This window comes from Spodoptera frugiperda, chromosome 5, assembly GCF_023101765.2.
Source record: "Spodoptera frugiperda isolate SF20-4 chromosome 5, AGI-APGP_CSIRO_Sfru_2.0, whole genome shotgun sequence".
NCBI classification, from domain to species: Eukaryota; Metazoa; Arthropoda; class Insecta; order Lepidoptera; family Noctuidae; genus Spodoptera; species Spodoptera frugiperda.
The window spans coordinates 11864773-11880870 of NC_064216.1; the positions used below are offsets into that span (position 1 = coordinate 11864773).

At 37.9% G+C, this 16098-nt stretch overlaps 1 protein-coding gene across 1 annotated transcript; it reads left to right on the forward strand.

Moving 5' to 3' along the window:
• The first annotated feature begins 1431 nt into the window (after positions 1–1431).
• On the forward strand, positions 1432–15971 carry LOC118271840 (uncharacterized). The gene is made up of 5 exons (XM_035588078.2): positions 1432–1606; positions 12449–13249; positions 13373–13577; positions 14096–14255; positions 15492–15971. The coding sequence occupies exons 2-5, from the start codon at positions 12982–12984 to the stop codon at positions 15657–15659; spliced, it is 801 nt and encodes a 266-aa protein (XP_035443971.2). The 5' UTR covers positions 1432–1606; positions 12449–12981; the 3' UTR covers positions 15660–15971.
• Positions 15972–16098: the final 127 nt, after the last annotated feature.

Below are 16098 nucleotides of genomic sequence, written 5' to 3' on the forward strand. Positions count from 1 at the left end.
ATTACCACAAATAGGGTCCAGTAGGGTTGAAGCCCGAATCGGAGCTGCGAACTACCAAGCGGGTTATTACCGGGGCTCGAAGAGCAGGAGTAAAAACGGGGTGGTTTTTAGTTAGTAAGAGTCTGGCACTCTCTCTTGCCTTACCCTGGGCGGAAGGAGACATAGGCTGATTTAATCCCCTTAACAAAAGAACTTTAAGCCTCCTCTACATAAGAGAGCTTGCCATAATCTCCTCACCTAACATGGTGAGTTATGCTGTCTGTAGTGTTCCATATAACTTACCTAAAATCCTGGAATTCATATGTCTAGTTATAAATATGAATAGATATCCTGACTGACCATAATACTTTAAACAGTCTTCTCGTTGTGGACCGGTCTCCACGTGGCAACCCTTCTGTTGGCGAACAATGACATAAATTATGCAGCTAGACTAATTTATTGTCTGGGGGCGAAACTCCCCCTGTATGGACCACTACATACTACAGTGTAGGGATATAGGATATAGGCTATTATATTGGCCCTTTATTTTAAATTAAAGTCAGATCTATGTTATTAAGTTCCAATAGTGACGTGAAAAAGAAAATCATAATATTTAGTTTTCCAGCCTCTGTGCTCTTGTAAAATAAAGACAACCATTCCCAATAATAGCAGAGGATACGAAAGCAATTTCTGCCGTCAAAAAAATAAAACAATTATACCCGAAAATATAAACAAAAGCCTCTAATAACTGCGTCACATGAGACAATAGAGTCACGTTGGCCACAAACGTGACGCCAAACAACGAGGCGTGACAAAGTGTACCGATATTACCAATCGACCAGCTGCTAAATAAACCCAATTAGTATTTATTTATCTTGTTAGAAAACATCGTATTTCCGTATCTATTAGGCATCGGCGTGTTTTGTTAGTGATACGGAGTGTAGCATAGCGACGCGTGGTCGGGCCTGTCAGCTGGGTGGACGCGAGAGGGGCGCGCCGCGCATGCGTGCTCGCCATGACGCCGCCGTCCATATTGCTGTGGACAATAACGACGATAACTGTTATTGAATAACTGTTATAACTATTTATAATAGTTTTATTTGAGAACATGTTAATTTCTGAACAATTCTTGCTTTGAAACTCCATAAAACACAATATGTACACGATAAAACACCACCCGATAAAACACCATATGCCCCTTACGATAAATAACGCCTAAATTGTAGAAAGCTATTTAAATAACTTTCAGACTAGATTAGATTTTGGTACCTAACCTACGCCCTACATACATAAAACCCATGAGATAATTAGCCCTATCATCGTTAAATAATATTAAACAAACAATAAAATACCTAATTAATTGAACACCCAATCAACAAACATTAACTAAGTTCTACCTCCAAACTGACCAATGACTCGTAGCGTATATAAACGGTTCTCGATACAACCGCTATAACAGTTAGCGCCCAACACTACACCTGTTAGCGCAAATATAATAACGGGGGCACGGCGGCATTCAACGATCAGTTTGTCAGTGTTGTTTGTGGGGGATACACGTTCGGATAGAGCGCGCCTAGTGGCTGCGAACTGTTTTCGTTTTTTTATTTGGCTTCTAGCCGTTGTATGGGTGAGTTTATTTAATAAAATATTCTTTTTACTAACCATTTTATTAATACTAATTATTATTTTTGATTTTAAATCAGTAGTTTCAAGACAAAGAGCGTGTACATGTAGGGGATTTGTGAATGGTTCTGTTATGTTGTATACAAATGTAAACAAAGGTCTCTGTGTTCTTTACCGATTAGAAACGTGATGTTTAAGGTGAAAATGAAGGTTTTTATTACCTCTTGTATTAATACGAGTGTTAATTTAGTAGTTACGTGTTATTTTTTAAAGCTTTTCCTTTTTTTATTGTTCGCCGCTAAAGCGACGAGCAACGTGTCAAGAATTCCGCGAACAACGAGCCATAATTTCGAAATCGGCTGTGATTTCTTTTTAAACTGAATATATTGGTGAAATACTTGAATATTCTTTGTTTTGCAAATAGTCGCTATGGTGAACGAAGCGTGTCGAGTTTAATATCGTTCTGTGGTGATTGCAATGGCGTTTATAACACAAAACAATGGTCGAGTGTTTGTGAAAGTTCCTTCACATATCATTATTCTATTTGCCCTTTACCTAACACGTAGCCAGATGAGTCAGTAATAATCCTTTGTCATTAAAATGCAATTTTTCCTTAATAATAACACAAAATATTATTGTGTATTTGACATTGGGTAAAATAACACGTAGTTATTAATCATTATTTACCAGTTACTGGGTTTACAGTCACAGCTGTGCATGACTGAATACTGACTTTCTTATAATTTTTCTAACCAGTCCAACGTGTTAAATTATAACATTGAATCAGATCCCTTTAAAAAAATCCTAGCTCCGGCATAGAAAAACAAATCCATACGCGATATTCAAATACTTTTTGGGACTAAAAAGTAGCTTAGGAATAATTTATTTACTTATTCAGATTCATTCGGCCATTTTTTTCGACCGTGATTGAATACTTACTAGACATCCAAACCTTTCTCATTGGTTTATAAAAGTAAGATTTGTTTCGCTCATCAATCTAACTCGTCTAAGTAATGTGTTACATGATTTAGTGCGTATATTGAATTAAGAATTGATTTGGATATGGAAGGATTTAAGCGTTATTTAAAAAAAAAAGGAAGAACAATTGAGTGCTTTGTATAATGCTATGAAAAAAATCCTTCAAGTATAAAAGTTACCTTTGACTGTTAATATTTATAGCCAAAGTTTAGTTTTGGTGTTTGAAAAATTCGTAGTTTGAAAGTGCGCCTTCACCCTTGCGAAGGACCTAAAGTAGTTAAAATAAAAAATAAGGATTATTGGGAACTTTGTATGAATACATTCTACACAATATCAAAGTTACTTTAACTTTGAACAGAACTTAAACTTTTGGTGTTTCAAAAAATAATGAAAAATTCATATTTCGAATGTGCGCGTTATTTCAACGAATATACCTACAATTTCTGTGTCAATATTTGTGTCTCGTGGCGCCCGCACGTGAAACTAACAACCCTCGCTGTCAAACACAGATTTATACACGTTGTTAAGGGTTGTCAACCACAAAGGCTTACAACTGGTCGAACTAATGAGATATCATCCCTAGTGGGTAGTAAAGAGAAAATGGAAAGGAAAATAACACAAGAATCTTCACAAAATGCCATATTATATCTATTGTGTACATTTAATGAAACCCCTAAACTAGAATAGGTGGCACCTAAAGAAATTTTGTTTGGTATTATTAATGCAGATAGGGGGTTAGTTTAGGTGCAGCCTCACGCTAAGTATTTCCAAGTCAAACGAGAATTAACTGTTTAACTAAGAGATTTACTTTTAACATAATATCGTTGCGGCTGCATTCTTTATTAACTAACATGCAGTCGATTGTACAACGTATATTGAAACACAAGTTAAACAATACACACTAGGTATCAAAACTCTTTTGTAACTGTTTATCAGAGCCTGAACGTGAATACCCTTTGCCAACGATTTTATCTAAAAACGGTAATGTCAAAATGATTCGTAAATAGAACAACAGACAATATTATTTACTTTTTTCTTGTGTCAATATTGGTAACTCTGTCATAGTGCAAAATTTTTAATTTTTAATAAGTATTATTATTTTTTAATACCACGACGATGGTAAAACACCACACAGCCTACCTGATGGTAAATAGTTACTGAGTCCTATGGACGCTTGCTTAATATTTAACTAGATAATGGCTTTGTTTGTATTTGATTGATAATTTTGCAATTAATATTTACTTTCCTTATACATCATTGATATGTATGACGAAAACAAAATGGAAATCAGGATATCCCCGACTCTTATTGTGTAAGCGTGCATGATGGTATTGCAAGGTTGCGTTGACAGTAGGACTTTGCACTACTGATAAAAATGTATGAGGCCACTGTTTGTGGCTGACATCATGCATCCATTCTTGTATGTATGATCTGTACCCTTTGTATGAGTTTGCTTTACGTTTAAAGTAATCGAAACGAGAGCGCGTTCAGCGCTCTGAACAAACGCATATTCATACTAATGATACTGTATCACATTCTTTGTTTATAACCATAACGTAATTCTTGTTAAAATTGACACGTATAAATAATTCCATAGACAAAAAGAGAATAAAAGAAAGCTGCTGTCAAAAAAAGAGCGGGAATTTTATTTCATTTTCAAAAAATTTAAAAACATGTTTTAGAATTAAAATTTTAAAACATGTTTTAGAAAGTTAACAAATTAACTTGCATTGTCTTTAATTAGTATAAAAAATAAGATAATAAACTCCATTGATACAGTACACAAAAATTAATAAAAAATAAGAGAATAGTTAATTCTCTCTGTACACAAAGATCTGCTATACAGCTCTACATGAGTGCAATTTACGTGGTAACTCGACCCAGTTTCCTTTACCGTCTCGTCTATACAAGCCGGAGAATTAGGGCGGTATTGTGCTTTCATTCTTTACCTTTAATTAAGAAACGAAAGGCCCTTTCAAAAGACCTTTCCTTAAAGGTCAACAAAAATCTCATTCACGACAATAATGTGTGGGTATATTGGACAAAACAATTACCTAACATTATATCGTACTTAGGTATAATATCATCGGCTGTATAACATAATTGTAGACAGGAATTTATTGTACACAATGTTAATAATATTTTCTAATCAACAATGTAATATTTTAAAACAGAATAACTACAAAATTCCTATCTATGAAAGGCTCTACTCATGTCATATCCCAATCAACATAAATTACGCCTTCGTGGAAACAATTGTAATTAAACAAAACGTACTATTCCCCGAGTAATTAACACAATATTACAATACAATATATAGCGAATTCTTTGAAACGTATACAAAAGCACACAGATCTACTACAGTCATACTGAAACGCCCACGTATGACGCAGTTTTATTACGTGGTACTCCCAAAGGTCAGCCGCCTACTCAGCGCCATAACCATCCCTCGCTCCTCAGAGAGATACACATCAATACAAATTACTTGACACTTAAATATTGGCAGAATTAATTAGAGAGAAATGTCGGGCAAATACCTATTGATAGTCTGTGGCGAACTTTTGACAGTTGCGTGGCTACAGCTTAAAACTTTTTGTTTTTATCTTTTTCATTAATCTTGGTAACAAAACAAAAGTATTGGACTTAATCTTTATATAACACTCTTCCGTTACTGACTGACTGACAACACACAGCCTTATAAATACAATACTTAGTATCTGTAAAAACAGCTGTATTTTTAGTTTAATATTTGGGTCTAACTCAAAAACTGGTGAACCATTTTAGATTAAAGTTTGGATGGGCATTTCATGCAAACCCTACGGTTGATACGAGTAGAAACCAAAACGAATGACTATTATTTCGAGGAACGTGACTTCAATTAGTTAAATGGCAATTAACCTAATTGATTTCATTGAAAACTAGAACTAACAAGTCAACGAAATCGTTTTAATATGTCACACACAACTTTACTAAATTAATAACTAGTTCACTTAATGAAAACTAATTTCAAATCCCTTTTCAAAAGCTGTTCTCACATGACGTGGTTTTAAAACCGAATTCATAGCCCGGTGGGTACCAGACTTGGTATTCATAGTAACGAAACTGAGGCACGTGTCCAAAGAAGGTCGCTGGTGGTCACGTGTGTATCGCGCGATCGAAAGTAGCACAGTGCAGGTTGTACGGCCTCCTATCACTTCCTAAAGTGTATAAAAATGAGGTCACATTAGTTTCGACAGATAATAAACGTGGTTCCTACAATTAAGATAAAGTAATTTGTGATTAATTAGATATATTATGTGTTTAGCTATTAATAGTTAGTACGTGATTTTTGTCTATTTATTGTTGGAATGCGGTCTTTGAAACTGCTGATCTGATATTACGTAGAAAAATAGAATTGAATGGGGTTGCTATGCCAAATGGGAGTCGGTGTCCCAAAGATATTAGGGGTGGTTTTAGTAAGGTAAAAGTCCTACACTCCCTTGTCTTTTCTCCCAAAAGCTAGACGCCTTTTGAAGGCTCCCTCTCGTCAACAAAATAGGCATTGATAAATTATTTAAGTTCCTTAAGTCTTTGTTTGCCAATACAAAACTTTTGAGGGCCTATGTTCCGCTAACTTCAGTCGCTGGTGACTCCCATGGCCCATGGCCCCATTTTACGTGTTAATATGAAAGTCAGGAATGACACCCCATTCGTTAAAAAAAGGTCACATCTCCCCCCTAACCTTTTCCAATCGAGGTTGACATGACAACACAGAATCACAATTTCGTTTCAATTTAATAATTCAGGGCGAAGTTACACGTGTGACATACATTACATAACATAATAACTTAATATAAAATCATCATATATATACGTACATTTTCCCTGAGAGAATTCTCCGAATCGAACAAATATTAGTATCTACTCTCATCAGTTTTAGTTTTTAGACAGTCTCGTTATGCGATCGATATTTGTTAAGTTTCAATATCGTAAAATAATTTACAAACACACACAACGTCACGTCTTTTATCCCCGAAGGGGTAGGCAGAGGTCCACATTACGGCACGTAATGCCACTATACCATGTACACCCACTTTTCAATATTTGTGTTATAAGTCCCATGTAATAGGGGGTGAGCCTATTGCCATATACTGGGCAAAATTCCCGTGCCAAATTTTCGATAATCTGAAAAAAGCCCAGTAATACTTTGCCCGACCCGAGGCAGAGGCAGTGAAATAATTTATTCATTTAAATATCACATAAAGGTTATCCCTCAAAGGTTATATTATACATAATATATATTCATGAAGTCCTTTCATGTGCTCTACGTCATTTTTATGCGAAGGTAGCATTGATCGACTGCCATCGTAACGACGCCACATCATTTGAAAGGACTAGATAAGACGAGCTGGCGATAAATATCTCACTTACATAGAAATGTCCATTAACGTATGTATATATATGATATTTTTTTAGAACTCACTGTATGTGAAGATAAAGTACATATGTGTATAGAATTGTGTACTGTAATTTTATTATAACTTTCGTGAGACATACTAAATAAATATAATAATTAACGTATACGTACTATACGTATTACATTTCTCCCTATTTTTATGAGGCTTAATAGGAAAAGATATATTTTTAGGACACCTAACTATCGCTATTAGTGCCACTAGGTGAATATCTAAAAGCGTTTCTAAGCGCAAATCTTGAGATCAACCGAATCGATTTCGCTGATTAATTTTTTCTTAGGATTTTTATTGTTAGAAGGTTTTAAAAAAGAAAAAATAACAAAACCAAGCTCACGGGGCCTACTAGTACATTATTTATAATCGCAGGCGCCCAAACACGTGAAACAATATCATGTAATGATGTTTTATAATCTGAAATCCATAAATCTTTAATTACTAATCGATATTAATAGATTTAGTAAATTGTCGGCAAAATGATAGTAGATTAATACTGTGTTTTAATATCGGTAGTGCTAAGATAAGATAGCCATTTTAGAAGCACTTAAGTAATAAAGATCAGCTCAACTCTTTACTTGACTGATCCGGCTTTATAACCTTCAATGAGAGCGCCGAAAGGCTCTCATTTCAAAATTTAGTTTAAACACAAAGCAAACTCGTACTAAGGGTACAGGGCACCTACTTGTTTCCTCGATGTATTGGTGAAGGCCTTTTTCCTAAATGACGAGGGAAACCTTCAAATGGCGCATAGCTATTTTAGGGACAAAAAACTAGGAAGCGTGGGATTCTTACCTCAATAAAACTACTCCGGTGGCCACCACCAGCGCCTATAGGGGGCACCGGGTTCTCTAATAGACTTCTCCGGAGCCACCACGATGCAACACCTATTAAGTACGGCACATCAGCTAGAGACGTGTGTCTCCATCATTGGTGGAAGCCTACGTTCAGTCAGTGGATGTATTTAATCAATAAACAATTAGAGAAAAAATACCATGATATGACTACGCATTCAAACAAACAAACTTCTGGAGTCGACTGTAATATTACCTAAGTATATAGCAATGCATTACTAATGTTATTGCCCATCATTATTATCTATTTTGACAAACTGACGTCAATAAAACGGAGGGACCGCCATGTGCATGGAGCGAGAGGTTATTAAATTGTTGATTTATTGCAGTCATTTTGAAGATAATGCCATTAAAATGGTAGTTTGTATTGATGCAGTCGTTAGAAAATCTTCTTCTTTTTCTGAGATATAAAAATAAACTTCTGTTCTCTCTCGCTAAAACTCGAAAACGGCTGGACTGATTTGGTAAATTCTTGGTCTTGATTTATGGGAAGATTTAAAAGATGAGGAAAAGATTATTGACGCAATACGAAGTTTGCCGGCTCAGCTAATAACAAATAATAATTGACTGGAATTGTGTTTGGGCTTACACAAATCTTACCTTGGTATAAAGTTTCTGAAATCTGATAAATACTGATCACTTAAACTATTTTTCTTATAAAAAGTAACATAGCCCAAAAGTATAAAACGTTTCGTTGCAGACCATGAAATAATGGATTTCCCTGTAAATTCATCATTAGAATTTCCCCACAGCCATTTCATTACTATCAGCCCGTGTACCGGAATACACGCAGGTATCAGCCAAAATTAATGATAAGCAGACATCCATTTTACCTACCATATATCAGATACACGATATCACGTTTCTTTTTCCGTGAATGATATGAAGAGTAGATCATTATTTTTTGTAACATGTATTTAAATCATCCGACGAAGCTATCAGGATTTTTTGAGGGCGGAAAATCATCCAACGACTTCTCCCGTACCGTCTTGGGCAAGGCGAGAGGGAGTGTCAGACTCTTACTGACTAAAAACCACCCCCGTTCATACTCCTGCTTTTCGAGCCGGAGCCCCGGTAAACCCGCTAGTCATCGATGGAAGCACCATTTATAAAGGCGATAGACATTTATTATTGATTCCACTCTCACATCCAAATCACAGAAGCAATATAAACGAGTTTGGCTACAAAGATAGAATGCCCTGCCAGTCTCACTCAGCAAGCAGCCCCATTACTCGTGATATAAAAGTAAACAGTTCAACTATTAACAAAGTATATGTATGTACTATCTTCATTTGATAACCGCGTGATTCTGTAAACTTAGTACGGGTTTGCTTTACGTTAAACGAAAACGAAACGAGAACGCGTTCGGCGCTCTGATTGGCCGGCGCGAAAGAATCAACCAATAAGAGCGCCGAACGCGCTCTCGTTTCGATCTCGTTGAACGTAAAACAAACTCGTACTAAGGGTACTGAAGTTCACGATGAATCAACATTGTTATTCCCTGAATCATTTGCTTTAAGTAAACGTAACTCTTTGTACGGAGAAATTGTCAGTAAAATACTCGTATGTAATTAGATACGTCGTCATGTTAAATGCATGTCGATTTGAGTTACGCGTGTAAAATGCGTCATAGCAATACATAAGAACCTTATCTCCATTTATAAGTGACGTTGTGTGTTAGATAACTTTAGAAAATGGAGGAGAAATGTTTTTCTTAAATGCTAATTAGAATGGCTTTAGAATGTATGAGATAGAGTTGCGTTATTGGCTTTTTTGCCTTCATTTCGTCTCTTTTTTACGTGTTAATTCGTGGTATATTTTCAGATTGTTACAATTAGAAATTAACTATGCTTTTCTTTAATCAAATGATAATACGTAAAGCGTTCCTATAAAGGGCAAACGCATCTAAATTCGCACCGTATTTTCACTAAGATAAAATAGCGTGTAACATACTATGGCTTCTTCGTTTAATAAGTTTTAAATAACAATAAACAATTGATTTAAACATGTCTGCTAACATGCCAGTGCATTTAACTTGCAAGTCAAATCAATCGGATCTCATTTCCTGGTCATTAAGTGAGCTCAACTTGTCTCAACAACCGTCCAATCACGGAGCATAATGGCTACACAGTAACCAATGTCTTCGACCCTCCATTACTCGTTAATTGGACTTGATTGGCCAAGGGACTGAGGGTTTAGTATGTTATATCTTTCGACTAAAGGACTATCTACATGTATTTTGTTATAACGTCCGTGAAGATGGATAATAAAACACATATTAACACGAACAAGTAATGCAAGTTGCAGCATCTAGAAAAGGTTGTTGAACTGTAGCAATTCGACTTAATATATCCAATTTACCTTGCTTTGAAAATGTAAATTTCGTGTTTTAAATTACACACATTGTCAAATGTAACTTTGAAGTAGGTAGGCATCTATGTATTTGGTAAAAAAAATTAAAAAATCCATAGAGATACAAATGATTGTTTAGTGTTAAGAATGGAGCTAACATCTAGTCTAGTCTACTAGATTACTAGCCACAATACACGCCAGTCTAAACAAATGTCTGCAATCTGTCCCAAATTCCAGACTAAACATAATTTGACTGACGTCTCGTAGTCTTCCCCCAAAAACGAGATAAAAAATGACCTACGAATGTAACCTTTAGACCTCCAGACAACGAGGTTCACTTAGATATAGACGCAAAAACCGACGACTGTTGATCTTATACTACAAATAAGGAGAACGAACTCTGATTCGTCTGTTCAACCCTGATTTGCCAAAATGAATTCTAGTTTGACTGAATTAAGATTTGGTTTGCTGTGTCACTGTGGTTAGGTAATAAGAAGAGCCACGTTTCTAATAAAGCAGAAATTGTTCCTAGGAAATACTGTTGTTTTTCAAAACGTGTAGGTATTAGTCGTGACTCAGACTTGAATAAAACATAAACAATAAGTTCTTCGTCATAATAACAGCTCATTAAACTGTTTTTGTGTGAGTAAACTGAACGAAAACCTGTGACTCAACGAAGTCTCTCGACAGAGAACAAACGAATGCTCAGAAACTGGGACAAGTGTAAAGTTATTTTTGCGCTTGTTTCCGAAAAAAATCCGAGTACATTTCCGCACAAAAATGCCAGCCCGTGTTCGGATCTTCTCGGAAAAATCACTTTGTTCGCGAACCGAGAATCGATTTGAGATTGAGATAAACATGACATTCTTCAGATTCTCATTAAGTCTGTTGTTCCCAGAACGGGTAAGCAAAGGTGAAGACTAAATGTCAACCCACTCAACCAATTTTATTGCGAAACCTGAAACGAAAATCCAATTTTATTTTGCCAGACTCATAATAAACTTTATTGTGTGCTTGTCACCTATCATCGAGACAGTGAAGTCACTATATCCGATGTTACAAAGCTTTTTTGAGAGGGGAAAATCATCCAATGATTTCTCCGCCTTGAGCAAGCAAGAGAGAATGTCAGCCTGTTACTAATAAAAACCACCCCGTTCCTACTCCCGCTTCGAGCTCCTGCCCCGGTAACTCACTAGGTCGTTCACAGCACTGAGATGTTAAGGAACTGTCTTGAAATGTACCTAATTGATAACGATAACTTAGTCAATTATAAACAATATTACCTAATAATACGATACGTAATACAAGTGTAAGTCGCAGCGAATCTGGTGACGTATCTATCAATATGTTGTCGTTTTCTAGATCAGAATCTCTGTTGGGTGCCAATAATTGTATCAACTTATTGATGCACTGCGTAATGACGATTGAACATAAACAAAATAAGTGCCAGACACACTTAATTCTATTATGCAATAAAATTAACTTTGGAATCTAGAATGTCCATAGTGGCTTCAAACAAAATAAGTCTATATACCTACCTAAATAAGAGTTTTATTTGGATAAAGATTATGTTTATCGATTGAGGAAAAATAGTTGTACCTATATGCTTTCTTATCATCTAAAAACAGGCCTTTTGAGAAGCCTTGAGGCAGTCAACGTGATCTCATACTTCTTATATAGGGTATCTAATCACAAGATCTCGTAAACTGACAAAGATCGATGTGACGGTTCTTCACGCGAACCTCGTAACTGTCATCTGGTTTAGATTGTTTGCACACAATGCGTAACATCCAAAATTAGACAATGACTGTTTCAGTAAACGGTAACCACTATATACTAGTTTAGTTAGTGTGTTCTAAATGTAAAAAGCCAGCAAATATAAGTATACAACGTGGTAGTTTAAATTACTTTTCAAATATCAACACCATCACACATACCCATCTATTTCTAAAAGTATTCTGATAGGTTTTCGTGGAAATTTAAAAGCGTCGATACGCTCAATATGAAACATGTTTTAAGAATTGCTTTGATGCATCGATCGTAAACCATGATCTTGAAACAGACGCCAAATGTTATTTATTTGTACTCGTATGCCAGCATCGTGCACAATACCAGCTCATGTACACGCCTTGTCTTATTAGGTCACGGGCTCGTCATTGAACTTGTAACCGTTTGGGACTGGTCTTAATGGTAGATTTCCTTTGTTCATTCCAGAGCGTGAAAAACCATCATCAGTGTTGTTAGAGAAGCAGCGTGAGGCGCTCGCCAAGAGCGTCGAGGTCGCTACGGATCGAGGCCGGGATGAAGGCCTGTATGAGCGGGGGGCGGAGGCGGAGCCGGCTGGACCCGGCGTGGGCCGGTGGGGCGCCGAGTGGCCGAGTTGACTCAGCTCGGAAGCGGCGCCCGAGCCCGACGCCGCAGTGTCGGCGGCTGGGCCGGAGTGCCGGACGGAAGACGTGACCAGGCCGGGCCCCGACCTGACCAGACCGCCGCTGCCGCGAGCGCGCTGGGGCCCGGCTAGGCGCCCGCTCGAGTTGTCCTTGGCAAGACACGAAGAGCTGGCAACGCGCGCTGAGGCCGCACTGCGCCGTCTGCTCGTCACCGACAACTATGACTCCGTCAACAACTTCATCTCACTGCATGAGGCCTTCGAGCGCAGTGGTGATCCGCTCTACCAGGTGTACCAGCAGTACACGCCTCCAATCCGTGCTCGCAAGCACACCTGTGTGGGGCTGGGCTTCGAACTCATGCGACGCTGGCGGAAGTTGGAGCGGGACTTCAGTGGCATCACCCGCGCCACAGCTCTGTTGTCGTGCGAGGAAGCCGTGGTAGACGTGCGCGAGTACGTGACGTGTGGCGACGGGCCTGCAGCCGTGCTGGCTGCTGAGAAGGAGCACGTCATGGTGGGCATACAGATCCGCGTAGACGGCCGACTCGGCGTCATGCTCGCTGACCCCGGTTACCACGTGCCCAGAATCGTCACTGTCATGCAGGACCGAAACTACCCACACACTGGTAAGTTCTAAAGCTAAAAAACATCAGTAGACTTCATTAACCAAGTAGTTTACATTGCCATTACAAATTATTAGCAAACCCTTCTCCCTCGAGCTCCTGTTTAAGTAGTCGCCCCTCGTGCAGGTTGGTTCGTGCAGTCGGACGAGCCACATTGCCGCAAGGAGTACGACTACACGTTCAGCGTGCTGAACCCTGGCTACATCGAGTGGCACGAGCGGGAGACGCGCGGGGAGACCATCAAGTGTCAGACCTCGCTCGTGTACGCCGGCAGACCGTACCTGGACGGCATCAACGTCACCGAGAGAAGGAACCTCGTCTACAACTTTAGGTGAAGAATTATTACAGTTTTCTACATTTTGGGCAACATTCCTCATTCCTACCTCATTGTCTTCAGCAGAGATTCTCTGCTCAAACATTTGACGTTTAGTGAATAGCATGTTCAGCTAATATACCTACTGCAGACCTCATTTCCTAATATACCGAAGATTTCTAGGCCAGACATCAGACCATACTAGTCTAGATATAATTAGTTTGCCTTATCAGTCACATCAATCATCATAGTTTAAGATCATTGACTTATCTGGCGCACGCCAGTCTCCTAACGACTCGTGCAGACAATAGCTTTTATTGGCTGCAATCCAATTATGCAATAGCTAAAGTGGGACTATTCAATACAAGATCTTTGTTCTTTGGCTTGTTTTTCGGAGATACCTACAAAAGTTATAAACAACTATAGCCTTTTGATGTGATTTGATCAGGAAGCAACATAATATTTGTCTCTTTTATTGAAAAAAATAATAATTAGAGGTTCTTAAGAACAGAACTAACGTATCGATTTTCTTCCAGGAGTCTACTATCCCGCGACCAAAAGGGCCACTTGATAGCCGGCCTCTACTTCCCAGTGGGTGCGACCATCAAAGACGCGCAGTTCACCCTCTTCCTCAACAACGGGCCTCAAAAGCGGAAGACCAAGTACAAGTTCAGCACTTTTGCTGACCCTGAAGACGTAAGTATCTTTTTCTACATTCAGATATACTGAGGCACAGTTCAAGGCGTGCCTTTATCTACACGACTATAGACTCAATCCGGACTACACCTCTGACAAAATCCGGAGCTGCGGACTACCTAGGCGGTTTACCGGGGCTCCAGCCCGAACGGCAGGAGTAGGAACGGGGTGGTTTTTAGTCAGTAAGAGTCTGACACTCCCTGTCGCCTCGCCCAAGGCGGGAAAAGTCATTGGATGAAGAAGAAGGCATTTAATTTCAACTAAACTTTATCGGTATCTAAAATATCAAAAGAAGCGAATTTAAGGCCAAACAAATAAACAAGAAAAGAAATTGCCTCACCATGTCTTACGTAGTCCAGAAAAAAAACTGAAATCGCAACCAAATCTATTGAAATCAGATCTGAAACAAGTGCTGACCGACCATGAAGGTTACATGGCTATTCTAAATAATGCCTTCCGGCCGTCAGTAGTTCGCTACTCGAGCTGGGAACCGACCGAGGGACATTGTAGACGGTAGAAACAATAGCACCTACCACACTTGTACTGTAAACATCGCCACACATTATATTTAACCTTTGCCTACATTGACAAGTAATACGAGCGCTTTGTTTATGTAAAATAATGAGGGTATTATGAAAATAGGCCGCTTACAATGATATTTTATTATTTAAGGGCCATATTTTTACTTTCTTACGACAGTGGTATTGGAAGTACGGATAAGTATGGCTTATTATAGGGTATCTTCAAAGCAAAAATTATGCTCTGAATAATAAATCCTAAACATACCCGTCGTTCATAAGCTCCAACATGCCGTTAGTTCGAGTCTTCGAGTAATAATTAATGTTTTCTACGATTATCTGTGAGCCACTGTGCCTTTTCCGACGAGCCATATAATCAAGCCCCATTATGTGGACGCACATACAGTCAGACATATAATTTCTTGTGCTTTCTATATCTGTAATTTGTCTTTAAATGACAGCGTTTAAATGTCTTTTCATAATGAAAAGGTCTAAACTGGATAATGGTTATATATGGTTATATAGGTACATATTTATCTAAATACCCTGATTCTGTTATGAGTTAGGGATATCCGCATTCAAATATTACTTTTCCCAAAAGCTCACTTCAGGGAAGTTTAACAAATAACTGTCATCGGTTACTAATTTTTAACCAGCATCAATATAAATGTATGTCCTCAATTTCAAATTTGTAACAGCCTCCCTTCTTTGTCTACAGATTCCAGAAGAGATATTGGACGAAATCCAGCTCTGTAACAACAAGATGAATTATAAAGAAGGCGAGCTACTGTCCATCATTGGCAAGCTGTCCCAAGTAATGGCTGACCAGGCCTTCATCGACCAGATGCTGGAGATCAACGAGGACATCTGCCGCATGTGTCTCTGACAACAACATGGCGTCCAGAACAAAATGGCGGACGCCAGTAATGGAGGCAACAAAGCCAAATAATGCAATGTATTGTTTAAAACAATCTTAACTTCATATAATTTTATCCAATTAATTTGTATTGTATTTACATTTACATTTTATTTAATTTTTGGATTTACTTTTATTGGGTTATAGGTGATTTTTTACTTTTACGTAGTTATTAAGATTACGTTAAAATTAATAATGTTTAATTTGGAATTGGGTTATTGGATTTTTTTTTATTGTTTAATTGCTTAACTTTCTTAATAAACTTTTATTATTTGAAATGTGTATGACTCGTTTCTGTTGTCACCACTTTTTGACCCATTCGGAAACAGCTTTTTACAGAACAACGAAGGGACGCTAGAGGGCAGTGTAATATATAAAATAAAAACTCTTTACATAAGAGAAGTCACTA